This window comes from Lagopus muta, chromosome 5 (assembly GCF_023343835.1).
Source record: "Lagopus muta isolate bLagMut1 chromosome 5, bLagMut1 primary, whole genome shotgun sequence".
Taxonomy (NCBI): domain Eukaryota; kingdom Metazoa; phylum Chordata; class Aves; order Galliformes; family Phasianidae; genus Lagopus; species Lagopus muta.
In genome coordinates, this window is record NC_064437.1 from 45648499 (window position 1) to 45662889 (window position 14391).

Below are 14391 nucleotides of genomic sequence, written 5' to 3' on the forward strand. Positions count from 1 at the left end.
TCAGGGTCTTTTCCTGAACTGTTTGTAGAGCATGCCAGAAAGAAGAGATGAACTGTTTATCCAAAGCAGGGATAGAGAAGATCACTTCTAAGAAATCACACTGTTGTTTAAGTCCTAATACCTCCATCATACAACCAAAACAGGAAGTTATGTCAAAAAAGTTCAGTGAGAAGTCCTAAGTGACTGAGCCAAGTAGAGAAAAATAAAAAGCTTAAGGAACATTTTAAAGACATGGAACATAATGACCACAGAGAAACCAAAATTGAACAGTAAAAACAGAGAGTAAAAACAGAAGACTGTTCTTTCTGTTTGATCCTTTACTATTCAAAATGAGGCAAAAGTCAGTTTAGCTAAAGGTAATGTCTCATGGAACTTAAAAGAAATTTCATGAGTGCTATATCTTCATATGCAACCTAAAAATGGCGTAGAGTACACATGTTAAATAAAAATAGTGCAATCTTTAAGCACATCATGGACAACAAACACACTCTGTGATGTGAGAGTTGCTAGTCTGTTACTATCCCATTTCATTTATGAGCTAGGTTTCCTTACATTACATATGGATTCTCATATATATCTACAAATAAAAGTCTTGATAAGCATTCTTTAGTTCAGTGTAACTTCACTGCAACACATTCCTACCTTTCCAACACAGTACCTACTTCATACAGAATGTTTTTGTTAAACAACCTTATGCTAGCTGAAACCAAAGCATTTGAAACACTGGATGACAGAGATTGATGGTAGGTTTCCTCTATAACAACTCAGTGCCTCAATTGTTCATCGTTTATTTTCACCACTGAAAGAGTGCAAGCTAGCACAGTGAAGTAACAAGCAGCCAAGGAACATCAAATAATGAAAGAGAAGAGTTCGGATAACAGCTGGGCTTTTGCATTAAGCAGTAAGACAGCTATATGAGCATCCTCATGAAGATGTTAATATGTAACAAGCAGATTTTACTACTCTAGAAATTCCTACTAGACCTAACCAACTCAGGCAGTACACACATATTGGCATCTTAACCTTGGCAGCTGTAGCCTTCTCAATTTTTTGTTTTATTCCTACTAATGCATATATAATCAATTCACCTAGCAGTGTACAAAAAATACAAAAAAAATACACATTACCTGTACATGTCATTTACCAGCATCTTCATTATCCTGTACTCATTAGGAATGTCAGTGACAAAATAGTAGTCAGTCATGCTGTAGTACAAAACTCTTTCCAACAGACACTTTCAAACCAACTGCTTTATCATATTATGAACACTCAGAACTTGGTTAGGTGAGTAAGGTGTGGAGCAGGGGAAAAAAAAAAAGGAAGTAAAAGAAAAGACTGCACTTAGAATGTTTATAATAGAATGCAGCATATCAAACCTGGCCCTAGATTCTTTGTGTATGTCACCAAATCCTCCATAGTCTCTACTACTTCTGCCACAGTCAGATATTCCAATATTCCTTTGCAGACACGGATGATTTTACGGACCTAGAAAAGAAACATTCCACCATTTATTTGATGAAGCAATGTTACACTTGAATTAGAAATACAAGCTTATAATTAGAACAGAATATACTAATGCTAATATAATCTACAGGCAATCAGAAGTGTCTGAAATACTGCTGAAGTTACTCACAATTTTGTATCTGCAAAGTGTTTTATTTACAAAAAAATGTATTTAATCAGCACTGCTTCAATCAGAAATGGAAAAGCCTCCTTTTAATATTTTCACTTTACATAAGAACTAAAGGATAGCATTGAGAAACTATAAGGAAGTGCACGCACATATGCTGGCATGCTCTATATTTTCTTTTGCCATTTCATCTATTAAAATTTAAAAATCATTTATAAGAGAAAGCAAAACTACAAAGAAAGCACACTCTACATGTTGACAGGAGTTGTTACTCACTACGCAGCTTCACATATGTATAAGGCACTATTCAGCACTCTGGTAGGAAAGACAGATCCAACATCTTAATCCTATCAGAAAAATCTGTCTATGAAGACTACACCAGTTACCTCTGGATTTCTGCCTCAGTAACTTTTTTTTTTTTTTTTTTTTTTTTAAGTTCACATTTCATTACACAGAGCTCTCCTAAGTCAGTTAACGTTATCATCTTACTTCGAGCTACAGAATTTCTGACATCACACAGAATTCACATTGATAAATGACTTAACATTTAATTTGGAATTACCTCATGAAGCGTTCAACCCTTAGAATAGATCATCAATTAATTTAAAATTCACTTCGGTTTTGTACCAGTGTTAGTGTATCTTGAAGCATAGCAGGATACAAACATGCTAAGTTCCCTACTAGCCAAAAGTTGATCATTTTAGGCTATTACTTTTTTTTTTTTTTTTTAAATACACAGTTGTTAAAAAAGACAGGAGTTCAGTGAAGTCATAACTGCACAGAACTCAACCTCTTTCCTAAACACTGGAAAAAGGGAGATTAAAAGATGTTACCTTTCTTGCAAATATGACCTGTAGCACTTTGTAGCATCTGTTAAAAAGGACTGAAATATGAAATCTGAGACATTTCAAAGCATTCTCTCTGTTTCAGAGAAACATGCTGACAGTACCATGGGTTGACTGAGACGATGTCATGGTAGATCACTAAGAATAGCAGCACGCATAACACAGTTCCTCAGATTAAGAGATTGCTGCAAAGCTAAACTTTAGAATTAATATGAGCATTTCTAAGCATTAGCTTTAATTCCCCATAATAGCACGATATTTGCTACTTAGGTAAGTGTAAAATTCCATATTCCAAGTGAAAGTGTTACAAGAGTAAAGAAAGACTCATAACCCTTAGCTAACAAGAATCAATAGCAACACATGCCTACCTTTTTAAAGAACAACAAGTTTTCTTGTGTCTCTGGCTTTTTTCCATTAAGGCACTGTGAACAGCACCTTAGAGCCAATTTTTGGCTTGCACAGTAGCCAAGTGAAATAACTTTTAGAATGATCAGAACACATCCTCGGGCTGACCATCAGACATCCACACTTGTTGTATCTTCCCCCCCCCCCAAAATCCATTAAAGTGCCACAGCTAATGGGTCAAACAAAGAAATGTTAATGAACGATGCTGGGCTTTTCAGTGAGATACAGAATTAAAATATGGGTACAGTGAATGAAATAAAGAAAAATGCCAGCAGGATATAAGACAGTTGTCAGAATCTGGCCTTTTTGAGGAACAACCCCAAGCAGCACAAACATCGTATCATTCAAAGATGACATTAACAATGCAGTCCATCAAGACTAAGGTTCTTCTGACAGAAAGTCCATCTAAGGCAATCAGGACAAGGCAATAAACACATTCAGCTGTTCAACAGTTTACACTCGCTCATTTGGTTAGGTAGCTATTCAAATTCAAAATACTATTGTGCAGATACTTAAGTCACTCATGTTAGGATTCCTACCTCTGCTTCATCAAATGTCAGAAGCAAGTCTGATGTTCCAGAAAGGATGCCTCTTGATCCATCAATTAGGTAGTCACGAGCTGGTACAGAATAAGGATCTGCCTGCAGCATCTGGGCTGCTCGAACGAGCTTGGTGCAGGCATTCTCTACTCTGCAGAAAGTCAGACAAAACTCGCTGAACACTTTGTAAAGCAACAGACTTCAAAATGCTGAAGGATTTGTTTTTAACTTTACTACTGTTATTTCTGTCAAGCCATTAACATAACAATTCAAAAGATATCAAGAGCTGGAACAACAAAAATTTGGGGTTTTGCTTGCCTCTTTTCATTTCTTCATGACAGCTCAGAGGAACACAAAATGCAGACTTCAATTCCATGTTAGCTATGCTACTCATAGCTGTACTTACTGAAGACACTGACCATGACTTTCCCCTATTCTCTTTCATTTAAGAGCAGTGTAAATACATAGGCTCTACACACGATTGCCATGTGTTCATTCAAATTACATCAAGTTCCAAAAGCCAAATACTTTTAATACAGCAAAATTATCTTCCAGTTTTTTCCCCCATGCTTATCTGAGCCCTTTTTCCACTGACCACTTGGGCACACTCTTTTCTCATATTTTCAATTAAATGCTATTGGAAAATCAGTTGTTCCATCCTCTTTCTCCCCGCCAAAAAACACTCCTTACTACACAAATGACACAACTTAATGGTTGCTTCCAATACTGGTTGCACTAGAAATAAAACTCATTACAGGAAATCATGATTATTTTTTTTCCAGAAAGTAAAGTTTTTAGCTAATGGCTCCCTTAAGCAGATCAAATTGGGTCCGCTGACCTTTCCATAACCTGCTCTTTAGCAAGACATCTGCTCTGCACATCAGGTGGTGGGAGCTCATGACAGAGCAGGAATGCACAGGAGAACGCTAACACAGAAATTGGGAATGGTCTGCTCATTATTATGCCATGCACTCATATAATCAAAGTCAATTGAGTGCACTAAATTACATTTCGCCACTTCTCAAATTTATTCTTCTCAAATCTGCCAAGAAAGGGATTGTACAAACAACATATTCAGCTCAGAAATACTTCATTTCCTACAGTTCAATTTCATGGTCATCTGTTTAATACTAATGATTAGCTCAAAGCTGGCTTTTTCATTTGTGGAAAAAAAAAAAAGGAAGGTAAGCATGTATTATCCCCAAAAGTCACCATACTTCAGCACAAAAACCAAATTCCTAGAATTCAGAGATTTCTTTTACAGTTTCCAAGAGTGGCACCTTCACAAGGAAATCTTGAGTATAACTTGTACAATGCCTGTTCTGAATAAACTTCCCAATCAACGCATTTGGAAGATTTCAGGAGCATGCACCACGCACAAAAAAGCTGAGAGAATTTTCTACAATAGATGCCCCTGATACTTGCAAAGCATACATAGCAGGGAACAAGAGACAGGAAAAGAGGAGAAGAAGCAAAATATTTACTTAGAACTTTTTTTCCCTCATAAGCCTAAACATTCACTGCAATGAGTTCCTCATTCCTCACAAAAATCAACCACATTGCCAAGCTTTCAATAGAAGTTCATTGCTGTTTCAAACGTTCAGCCAAAAACTTCTTTAAAGCACTGCTGAGACACAGAATCTTGGCTATTTTATTATTTTGTATTTTATGAGCAGAAACCGCACCTCAAGTATTGCACAGCAAGAGAAAAGAAAACTTCAGTTGTATACGTGCTTAGATAGGAATTTTAAGACAATTTCTTTTTTTTCTTTTAATGCAGAGATGAATTAATTAATGCTAATGATTTCTGTGAGTTGCCACAACATCACCTATTATTTGTTACATTCAGAACTTCACAACAGAAATTATTTCTAGTTCGCAAAGGGAGACAGGAATGGTCAAAGAACATCAAAGCTGGAGATCTTCCAATGCCAGAAGACATTAGAATACTAGATCATAAAGGAGCCCACATATGCTTTAATACTAAATTAGACACTAGTACAGCAGAAATAAAAGAAATAAAAATTCTAAACGAAAGAAAAAAACAGCCAAATAACTGCCAGATATGTAAACAAAACTGTACTCGTTACACAAACAAAATTACACAACACCTCATTTAAAGGTTAAGTTCACTAAGCAAGGCATATTTTGATGCTTGGTTTCTTAGACTTACACATACGACAGCTGTAATGTAATTGTTTTTGCATAGGTCAGAATGCCAACATCCATTCAAAAGCCATTAAAACCCATTCTTAACATTTTGCACAAAAGCTCAGTTGCTAAAATACACTGTGAAAACATCTTGCATTTTACTTTTCACTCTGCTTCCTTTTGAGTAGTATTTTGCATTGATCTTGATCATATTGAGAACGCTTCTGGAACAGCTTTTCAGTAAATCAAAAAAATGTTTGATTAAACAATTTCAGCATAACGTCTGTTTGGTTTTTTAAATGTTTAATGGGAGCCTGAAGTGCTGGGGGTGTGGTTAAAAGTATATGACAGCTAAAAGACTGACTGCCTTTTTTTGTAAGGACTTCTTGCAAGAAGCTTCAGCCGATCAAACAGTTCACATTAATTGCTCATGTGAACTACTGGCCACAGTAGGCAGGACATCTCTTCGCTGGCAAATAAGTACCCATTTACCACACTGTATCAAAGATTAAGAGGACAGAGTCAGCCAGCTGAACAGCTGGAATAATGCAAGACCATGATACGATCTAGCTTACAGCAACTCACCTCTATCTTCCTATAAATCACCCCTATAATCCCACTGTGTTCGCTTCACTCACCGAACACTGAAAGTTAGACTTTGGCACACATACACCCACAACATAACCTGCACTGAAGACTTAAACAGAAGTAAAGATGGAGAAATCGTGCCATTAGGTTTATATATAAATGCAGTTATTTTTAAGTCAGCTGATACTCTTTAAATATTCAGTTCAAAGATGTATGTGAAAGAACATTCAGTTTTTCCTAAAGCTGTTCCTCCATTAAGAACAGGAAAATGCGCTGCTCATTTACTTTCTTTCAATTTAGGCTCCCAATTACAGAAGATTAAGCATTTACAAATACGTCAAACAGAAAATGACACATGCATAGTCTCAGTTTTGCAGCCAATTCAATCTAATCCCTGTATATTACAAGTTTTTTTTTTTTAAACAAAACTATTTTAAGTGTATCTATTTCAGAGGATTAACTACAATAGAACTATGTTAACACCAGCCAAGTTATGTACAGAGCTGACTAACACAGGTCATGCTACTTCCACCCACACTATTTTCAGTAGTCAATCAGCTTCATTCTTGATATCATCATCTTTGTAATACTGGAGTAAAAAAAAAAAAATTTTTTTTTTAAATCAGCTTGTGCTAAACTACCTTTGTGGTTTTCCCTTTTTTTTTTTTTTTTTTTTTTTTTTTTAAGGTTTTAGCTCTGAAATGAAGATGACTGCTCAAATGGCTAACAATGCCATTTATGTTTGAAAAAGGCTTGCTTCAATTTCTAATGAATCAATCGTAGTGAGTAAGCTCACTACAGTTCAGATTACTCACAGTTTAGAACTACTTCACATTTTATTTTTATGTAGATTAACATCAAATTCTTAATATAGTAGCCCAGCAATGCGACTCCAACTTGGACACAGAAATCCTGTTAGTATAGAACAGCATTACTGCTCAATTGATGTATTGAGTCCAAATATGCAAGTTAAGTACAGACAAATTTCTATTATGACCAGTCAGGTGTTGCACTATTCTTCAACTTGTGACTGCAGCTTTTTCCTTCTTTACATTAAATTTTTCACAAGTAACACAAACACAGTGCAAAACATCTGATGAAAATTACAGGCATTACTCATACTCCCTCAGGACTAAGAGAACTGAGATAAAGAATAGCATTTTTTAACTCTAGGTCAGTAGTTCCAATGTGGTTTATGTCAGCGGCAAGCAAAGGGATGCATGACAGCTTCTCAGCAGCCAACAAATAGATCTGCTGTGCAATCACACTCCTACTGGAAAACCTGACACATTACCACTACACATACTCATTATGAACCCTCAGTGTCAATTTCAAGCAAGCCAAAACCTAAGTTATTAACAGGACTAAACAGATCATCTTCCTCATCATCGAAGACAGGTTTCCTCCAGTTGGTGTTAATTTTGAGAGGTAAAAATAGGCACAGAGACTGCAGCACTTGTGCGTGCAGGCTGCGCCTTATCCCATCAGACAAGTGCTAGTGCAAGTTCTTACAGAGGACTGCAACTTTCTGAACCACACTTCAGAAAAAAACACCCTGCCCTTTAAAAGAAAAATAACACTCATCTGTTTCACCTCCTGCATCCAAGTCCTGCCCTGTAACACAGAAACAGTGCAATTCCCTTGGGAGCTCACTCACTACTGTTGCTTGTTCCTACAGCACACACAGCTAGAATGCTCCACAGCATTAGCAAGGAATTGTTAACAGAAACAAACTCATTTTGATATGAACTCCACATTAACAACAAAAAAAAAAAAAAAAAACAAATGCAACGGGTAATCATTTATAAAGGCCATTGATCATTCATAATTCATGTTATTGCACTTAGGATATTAAGAATGACGTGCAGTACATTTCATTACTGTGGCATAGCTTTGTATCCCACTTTTTATGTTATATTACAGTCCAAGCACTCATGAATTGCTGAATAATGTCCTTGCTTTCAGTATAACATGGTATTATTCAGCTGTGCCTCTACCTCATTTTTACAGTAACTGAGCTATGTAAGTCTCCAGAATCCAATATACGTTGATCAAAGATCAGTAGTGAAGCAATTGAGAAGCCTTTTTTTCCTTAATCCCTTACTTACTTCAGTGAACAAGAAGTTGGAAATGAACTGAAAACTCTACACATCATAGAAAAGATCGACACATCCAAGAAAGTGAGCAGGGTTGCACATTCATACACAACTCACCAAGAAGAAATGCTTTCATCTCATTTCAATACGTGCCCATACACACTTTCCAATAAATAAATAAAGTAAGAAAACGATTTCGCCAAACAAGATCACAGGGCAGGAACTCAGCATAATAAATACTGCAGTGGACTGTATCAAAGGCACATTTAACTGAGTACCCTGTTTTCAAAAGTAGCTGTAAGTATATGCCTTTGGAAGGATAAGCAATTATCATACTCTTTCTGGGCACTCTCCCATCTTCCAACTGATTTCAGTTCTTAGGATTTCCTGTAGTTTGTCTTATTTGATACCCTACAATAGATTCCTCTGAGTATTTGGCTGTTACTCTCCAAACATACATGAAGATTTTTAACAGCACATGGCCTATATAAATAAGCCCTCCCTACCGCTGGTTTATGAACTGCTAAATTAATTAATGCATCCATTCGGTTCTCACACAGAAAGGTAAGTGGAAATTTCCACCTTCTCCATGCAGCATTCAAGGCATGGTAAGTAATATACGGTGACATTTTGGTCGCTCAAACCTGGCTGATAAACATTTGGCTTATGTTTTGACACCTGCTGAGCACATTATAGACGTTCTCATCAATGCACCACAGCTCCAGAACCTCTCTCTTACTATTCATAATGGTCAGTACAGAGCCAACCAACACCTCAGAAGCTAGAGCCACTGCTCTGCCACACATGCACAGCTTCAGACTTTAAAAATATTTTCATCCGTGCTTAAAATCAAATAAATCAGTTTAATATATTCCTGCTGTAATTTCTTATTCATGGATTAATCTCACTTTCTTGTATTAAACTTTGGGCTATCAGCAAGTTTCACCTTACTTTTCATCCTGATTTACAGGGCATTTGTGAGCACGCTAAAAAAAGCATAGATCTTTAAAGCCCCACTGACTACCTCTCATCTTTACCAGGGACAACATGTATTTTTTTCTTCCACTTCTCATCTTCTCTGTGTAAAATCTTTTCATTATTAACCTGTGTATACCTTACAGGTATACAGGTTTTCTTAAAAAGTCTTCAGTCTTTGCAAAAGACTTCAGAAATCAGAATATGCCATATAACTTTAATTACTCTTTCCCTTGCTTGTAGCTCTTCCAAGAACAGAAGCATATGTCTTAGAAAGCACAATTTCCATTCACAGAAGTATATATGGGTATGTATTTCATATCTACTAACTTCCCTCTTCAGAAGAGACCATTTGCTTCAAGGCTACGTTTGACCTATAGACCTTGTTTGCCTGATTCCCCTAGAAAGCTCCTGAAGCCACAGCAATGCCTCGACAAATATGCTGTGTTATACAGCCACTTTCACATATGCCTACCAAATTAACACAAAACATTTGAAAATACCATATCATCTCTGCAAATGTTAAGCAAAGTATAAACAGCATATAATTAAGTGTAGTTATTAATCTGAAAACTCTTACTTGTAAAGGAAGCTACACCCTAGATTTTATTCATATAGATATGTATCTAACAGGAGAAGTCATTGTGAAAAAAGTAATTCTGGAAAAAGGTCAGCCTCAAGCCTCCAAAGAGAACTATTTAGACAAGACTGTTTTCTACTCCATACAGCAGAAATGATAACATTGACTCATCATTGGAACAGGTTTCCCGTACAAACAGCAAAAGATTTACAATAAAATGAGTTTACTTGATGAACGCTGGTGGCATGTCCCTTTTCAAGATCTGGTCTTCTGTTGTCTGCACAGTCTCTTTTCCAACCTGCAGGAAAAAGAAGTTATAGTTAAGATCGAGAATGTCAGTGTAAAGCCTAGATGAAAACAGAAAGCAACAAGAACAGCCAAAAAATAGTAGTCATACTTCATGACAGCTAGGCTACTTGCTGCTGTATCTAGCTTTGATGCCATTACATACCAAATTAGTCCACTGCCTTAGAAATTTCTATGTTCTCTCCCTCCTCTGCTGACAGGACACTCACCCCCCCTCTTCATTCTCCACAGAAACAACACTATGTTTGCTGCATTTAATTGTGTTGGGGAAGAAAGAAAATTTGAACAAAAAAAAAAAAAAAAAAAAAAGAATTCCTCTGTAGGTTTTGCTCCCTCCAAACCCACCAGTCAGAAGCCAAGTTGCAAGTAAAAAAAAAAAACCTATTTTGCTACTGAACCTGCCCACTCTATTAGAAAAATTTAGTTAATTACTGAGAACACACTTCACATCCACACCATCCATAGACAGAAATAATTACACAGAAGCTAATTGAGTGATAGATCTGGGCTTTTCTATATACTAACTCATGTGTTATACAGTAGAAGCCTTTATAATTGCTAGCTGGCTCTCTAGACTGTGAGATCACCAACTTGACAAAATATTTCCAGCTCCTTTGTTCACTGTGTTTTCCAGCTGAATAAGGCTTTCAGAAAGGCACCACAAAGCAGAAGGTCATTAGCCCAGACACTAGCATGTGTCAAGAGCTGCCAAGCCTGCTCAAGCTAGACAAGATAGCACTAAAAAACTCTCCATCAGCTGGTACTTAAGATTTGCTGGGTTTTTAACAGAAGTTGCAGTGTGCCAACATGCATAGCACTTGCCAATTCAAACACTATGCAGCACTCCAGAAGCATCACTTAGCTGCACATTTACTCTATTTGCCAAAACTGCTGTGCCCCTTCTTTGGTTTCCCTTTCCCCCTTTCAGAGGGGTTTTACAGATATACACCAGCCCCAACACTCTATTGGTTCAAACTCAGAGTCAGTCTAGCCTACAATTAATAATTCTTAAATTAACTAAAGCTACATTTATGAGTACTATTGCAGATACTTACAAGTAATGGAGGAAAGCACTGAGACATCAGAAATTTTACAATGGTTTTTCATCTCTGTGCTCCTTGTAGCCCAGTACCAGCCATGCTTGTGCTGGCACATAGCACTGCAGCATTACCATGCTTCCTAAACTTCCCAGTAGTGCCTCAAGAGTACAGTTACAGATGCAGCTCACACACCTTTTCTTGGGGCAGGGTTACATGACCCAGACACAGCACACCAGTTTTGCTTCAGTTATTTCCACTGCACTTTATTTTACTGATTCCTGATGAAGACCACAGTGGAAAGGAACAACTGCATAAAGCCTGAACTCTACAGTGTCACACCATATAGACACAGGAGATCACACACTGGAAACTAGCAGCAATACTTCCATTTCCAAAAGCCATTAGGTGAAATGCCACTGCCTTTAGAATTTCTTTTTCATCTGTCCAAACGTGTTCCTTTTAATAGAATATTTGGGAAGATACACACTTGCTAAAGAAAGCATTCATTTGCAACTAAAGGGAAAAAGGCTCTTTGATTGGCTAAGAACAGGCATTCAGCTTGCTATACTATGTTGAAAAGACAGACACAAGCACCCAAGAGACAACTTCTGTGTTAATTACAGTGGAGTTCATGCAAGTTACTGCTATTTTCACTAACTTATACGAAAGTATTTCTACATTCAGTCTGAAAAGTCTCTTAAGACAGACTTCAGTTTATTACCCACTGATTATAGATACACTAACATTTTACAATATGTATACAAATACATTATCTAAACATGGGCATTCCTTGATATGCCTACCAAAAACCCTTAGTCTTCCAGTTAAAGTAATGTTCAGGATGAACCTACTTCCATTTTAAATTTTTGTGAAGAGCTCTAACCTCAGAACTTCTCAAACAGAAACTGCCTTTACCCTAAATACTGAAGTCAGCCCATTTCTCATCCAGTTCATGACAAAAGCATTCCATTCACACTACAAATCCCATAGACAAGACAAAATTCGGGGTAGTTTCCATGAGGTCTCAGTTTAAACTGACTGTTTAAACATAAAACCTTGTGACACAATTGAAAGTACTCCATATTTACATAACTCTGCATTAACATCGCTAAGCTTTTCTTTGCATTTGTAATCAAGGTGTAGAGACAAGAAAATAACACACACCACATACCATTTAATTGATGAATTCTCAAAACATGAAACCATATTTGTGACTAAAAATACACAATCCCAAAAATACTTGGGTGTTCTCCCTTTTAGTTTTTTTGGCTAAGTGTTTCCATTTTTGGTGTTGATGCTCCTTGTTTTAACAGGAAATCATTTCTTCAGACTGAATTTTATATGAACTAAGCAATTTTCAGACACACTGCCGTGTAACACAAAACAGATTCATTCCACCTTATCAATACGTCAATGCCAAGGGAATTGGGAGGGGGTTATTATTAGGAGGTAATATCTATACATCCCCTATTTTAGGTAGACTTGAAGAGCTTCATGCTAATAAGGAACAGTTACCATGGGAACCTCTATTTTATTTTTATCCAATAGGTTAAATGCGGAAAAAACAGGATTACAACTGTTGTTTCAGATACACAGATGTTGTTTCACCTACAATAATCTTCCCTTAACTAATCAGGAGGGAACAATTTCCATGAAATTCATATCACTGATTATTAATAATAATTAGTTGGCTTCTACCCACTGCTCCAAAGTCACTCTTCACCAGTTAACACAGTAATCAAACCTTCACTTCTTGAAGATTTTATCAGCCCAGAGCTGCAGAGGGGAAGGGAAGTTCTCAAGCAAATGTTACCAAGTCAGTTTCATTGTTCCAACTTCAAAACATCCATATTGGTCTCCATTCTCCTTGCTGGAGTAGTAACTTCAACTAGAGGCACTTGGCTCGAATCAAAGAGAGAACGAACTACTTCCCTGCTACTCAACAACAGTGGACATGACACTGAAAGACTAGAAACCTTATGGAAATGGGACACATTCAGCAGAGGGCATATTTGAGCACTGAAAAGGTTTCTAGGCTGGAAAAAGGCTTCCAGCTAGAAGGATCAATATAAGATTGAGAGCTCCTGCAGCTTTCAGATTTCAACCTTATTTGTAGATTTTACACACTCTTATTTTCCACTCTTATTTTCCACTCATCAGTAGCCTATCAGTGTGTTCCCAGTTTCCTGCTGTGGGGTATTTTCTCCATGGCAAAGCAAGAAGAAAACTTCCTGATCAGGTTCAGTTTTGTCATATCTGCTTCTGTTGCAGGAAAGACAAGTGGACTGCCAAAGGTCCCTTTTCTATCTTCTCAGCCTGCTGGATATAGATAAGAACAGCCTTCCAGCAAGAAGGGGAAACAGTTTCAGCTTCTGTAATTCTTTAGGAGTTTGTGGTATCCTGCTGTGGTTTGAGCAAACATCTCATTGCATCTTAGTCCTCCCACTTCTCCCAGAAGCAGAACCAATGGCGTGTGTCACAGCATGTTTAACATGGGAGTCCAAAGTTCACTGCTTGGGTTTTGGTAGTGCTGCTTCTTTTTCAGTGTGGTGGGGTGTTTGTTTATTATTGGGGAGGAGGGTGTAATACTATAATGGGATGAAAAGTACAGACATAATAGCAGGGAGGCAAAGTCTTGAATTCATTCTCATTTGCTGTAGCCAAAACACAGCACCTGCAGATGCAAAAATGAAGGAAAAGAGCTGCTTACCTTTGGAAGGCCTCAGGTAGGCAGGGACCTCCAGCAAGTGATGCCCTTGCCTCCACTGCCACTCCTTAAATGAGGTTTGGGAGGGGGTGGATCCTGCCTCCACTCCTTCTGGTTACTCAGATGCATTCCATGTACCTGAGCTCCCCTGGGTTGGCCCTGCCTTCCCACCAGGTGCTCAATCACTGCTTCAGGCCATGACTCAGCATTTCCATGTCTCTACTGACTTTAACAAGGACTCAAATACTGTAGACAAAGATCTCCTTGCAACTTGTTTTCCCTAGTTAAAAAGTAAGAAAAGCTCTATTTTATCTAGGAGTCCAAGAACAGTCTTGCATCAAAATTCATTGAACACATATAGCCCTGGCTCTAGCCCTAGGTTTGTCCCAGAGGACAAATTACAGCAGAACTTCTGCTTGACAAATTCAGAGTACTCATAAAATAAAGTCATCTAGTCTGTACGCTGTATAAGGAACTTCATCACAAACTATCTCACATTAAAAAGAAATAACTCCTAGTTGATGAGTTA

General features: G+C 37.4%; 2 protein-coding genes across 20 annotated transcripts in view; one reads left to right on the plus strand and one right to left on the minus strand.

The window, feature by feature from the left end:
* LOC125693507 (calcium/calmodulin-dependent protein kinase type II subunit gamma) overlaps nucleotides 1-14391 on the plus strand; it is a 761290-nt gene that overhangs the window by 498685 nt on the left and 248214 nt on the right. The window lies entirely within an intron of this gene.
* The window catches only part of VCL (vinculin), a 59219-nt gene that overhangs the window by 30285 nt on the left and 14543 nt on the right, over nucleotides 1-14391 (minus strand). For all 3 annotated transcript variants that reach the window (XM_048945539.1, XM_048945540.1, XM_048945538.1), the window contains exons 2-4: nucleotides 10037-10107; nucleotides 3420-3570; nucleotides 1377-1485 (exon numbers count right to left, since the gene is read on the minus strand). In XM_048945539.1, the coding sequence (XP_048801496.1) occupies nucleotides 1377-1485; nucleotides 3420-3570; nucleotides 10037-10107 (331 nt within the window). The remainder of the gene's footprint in view (nucleotides 1-1376; nucleotides 1486-3419; nucleotides 3571-10036; nucleotides 10108-14391) is intronic.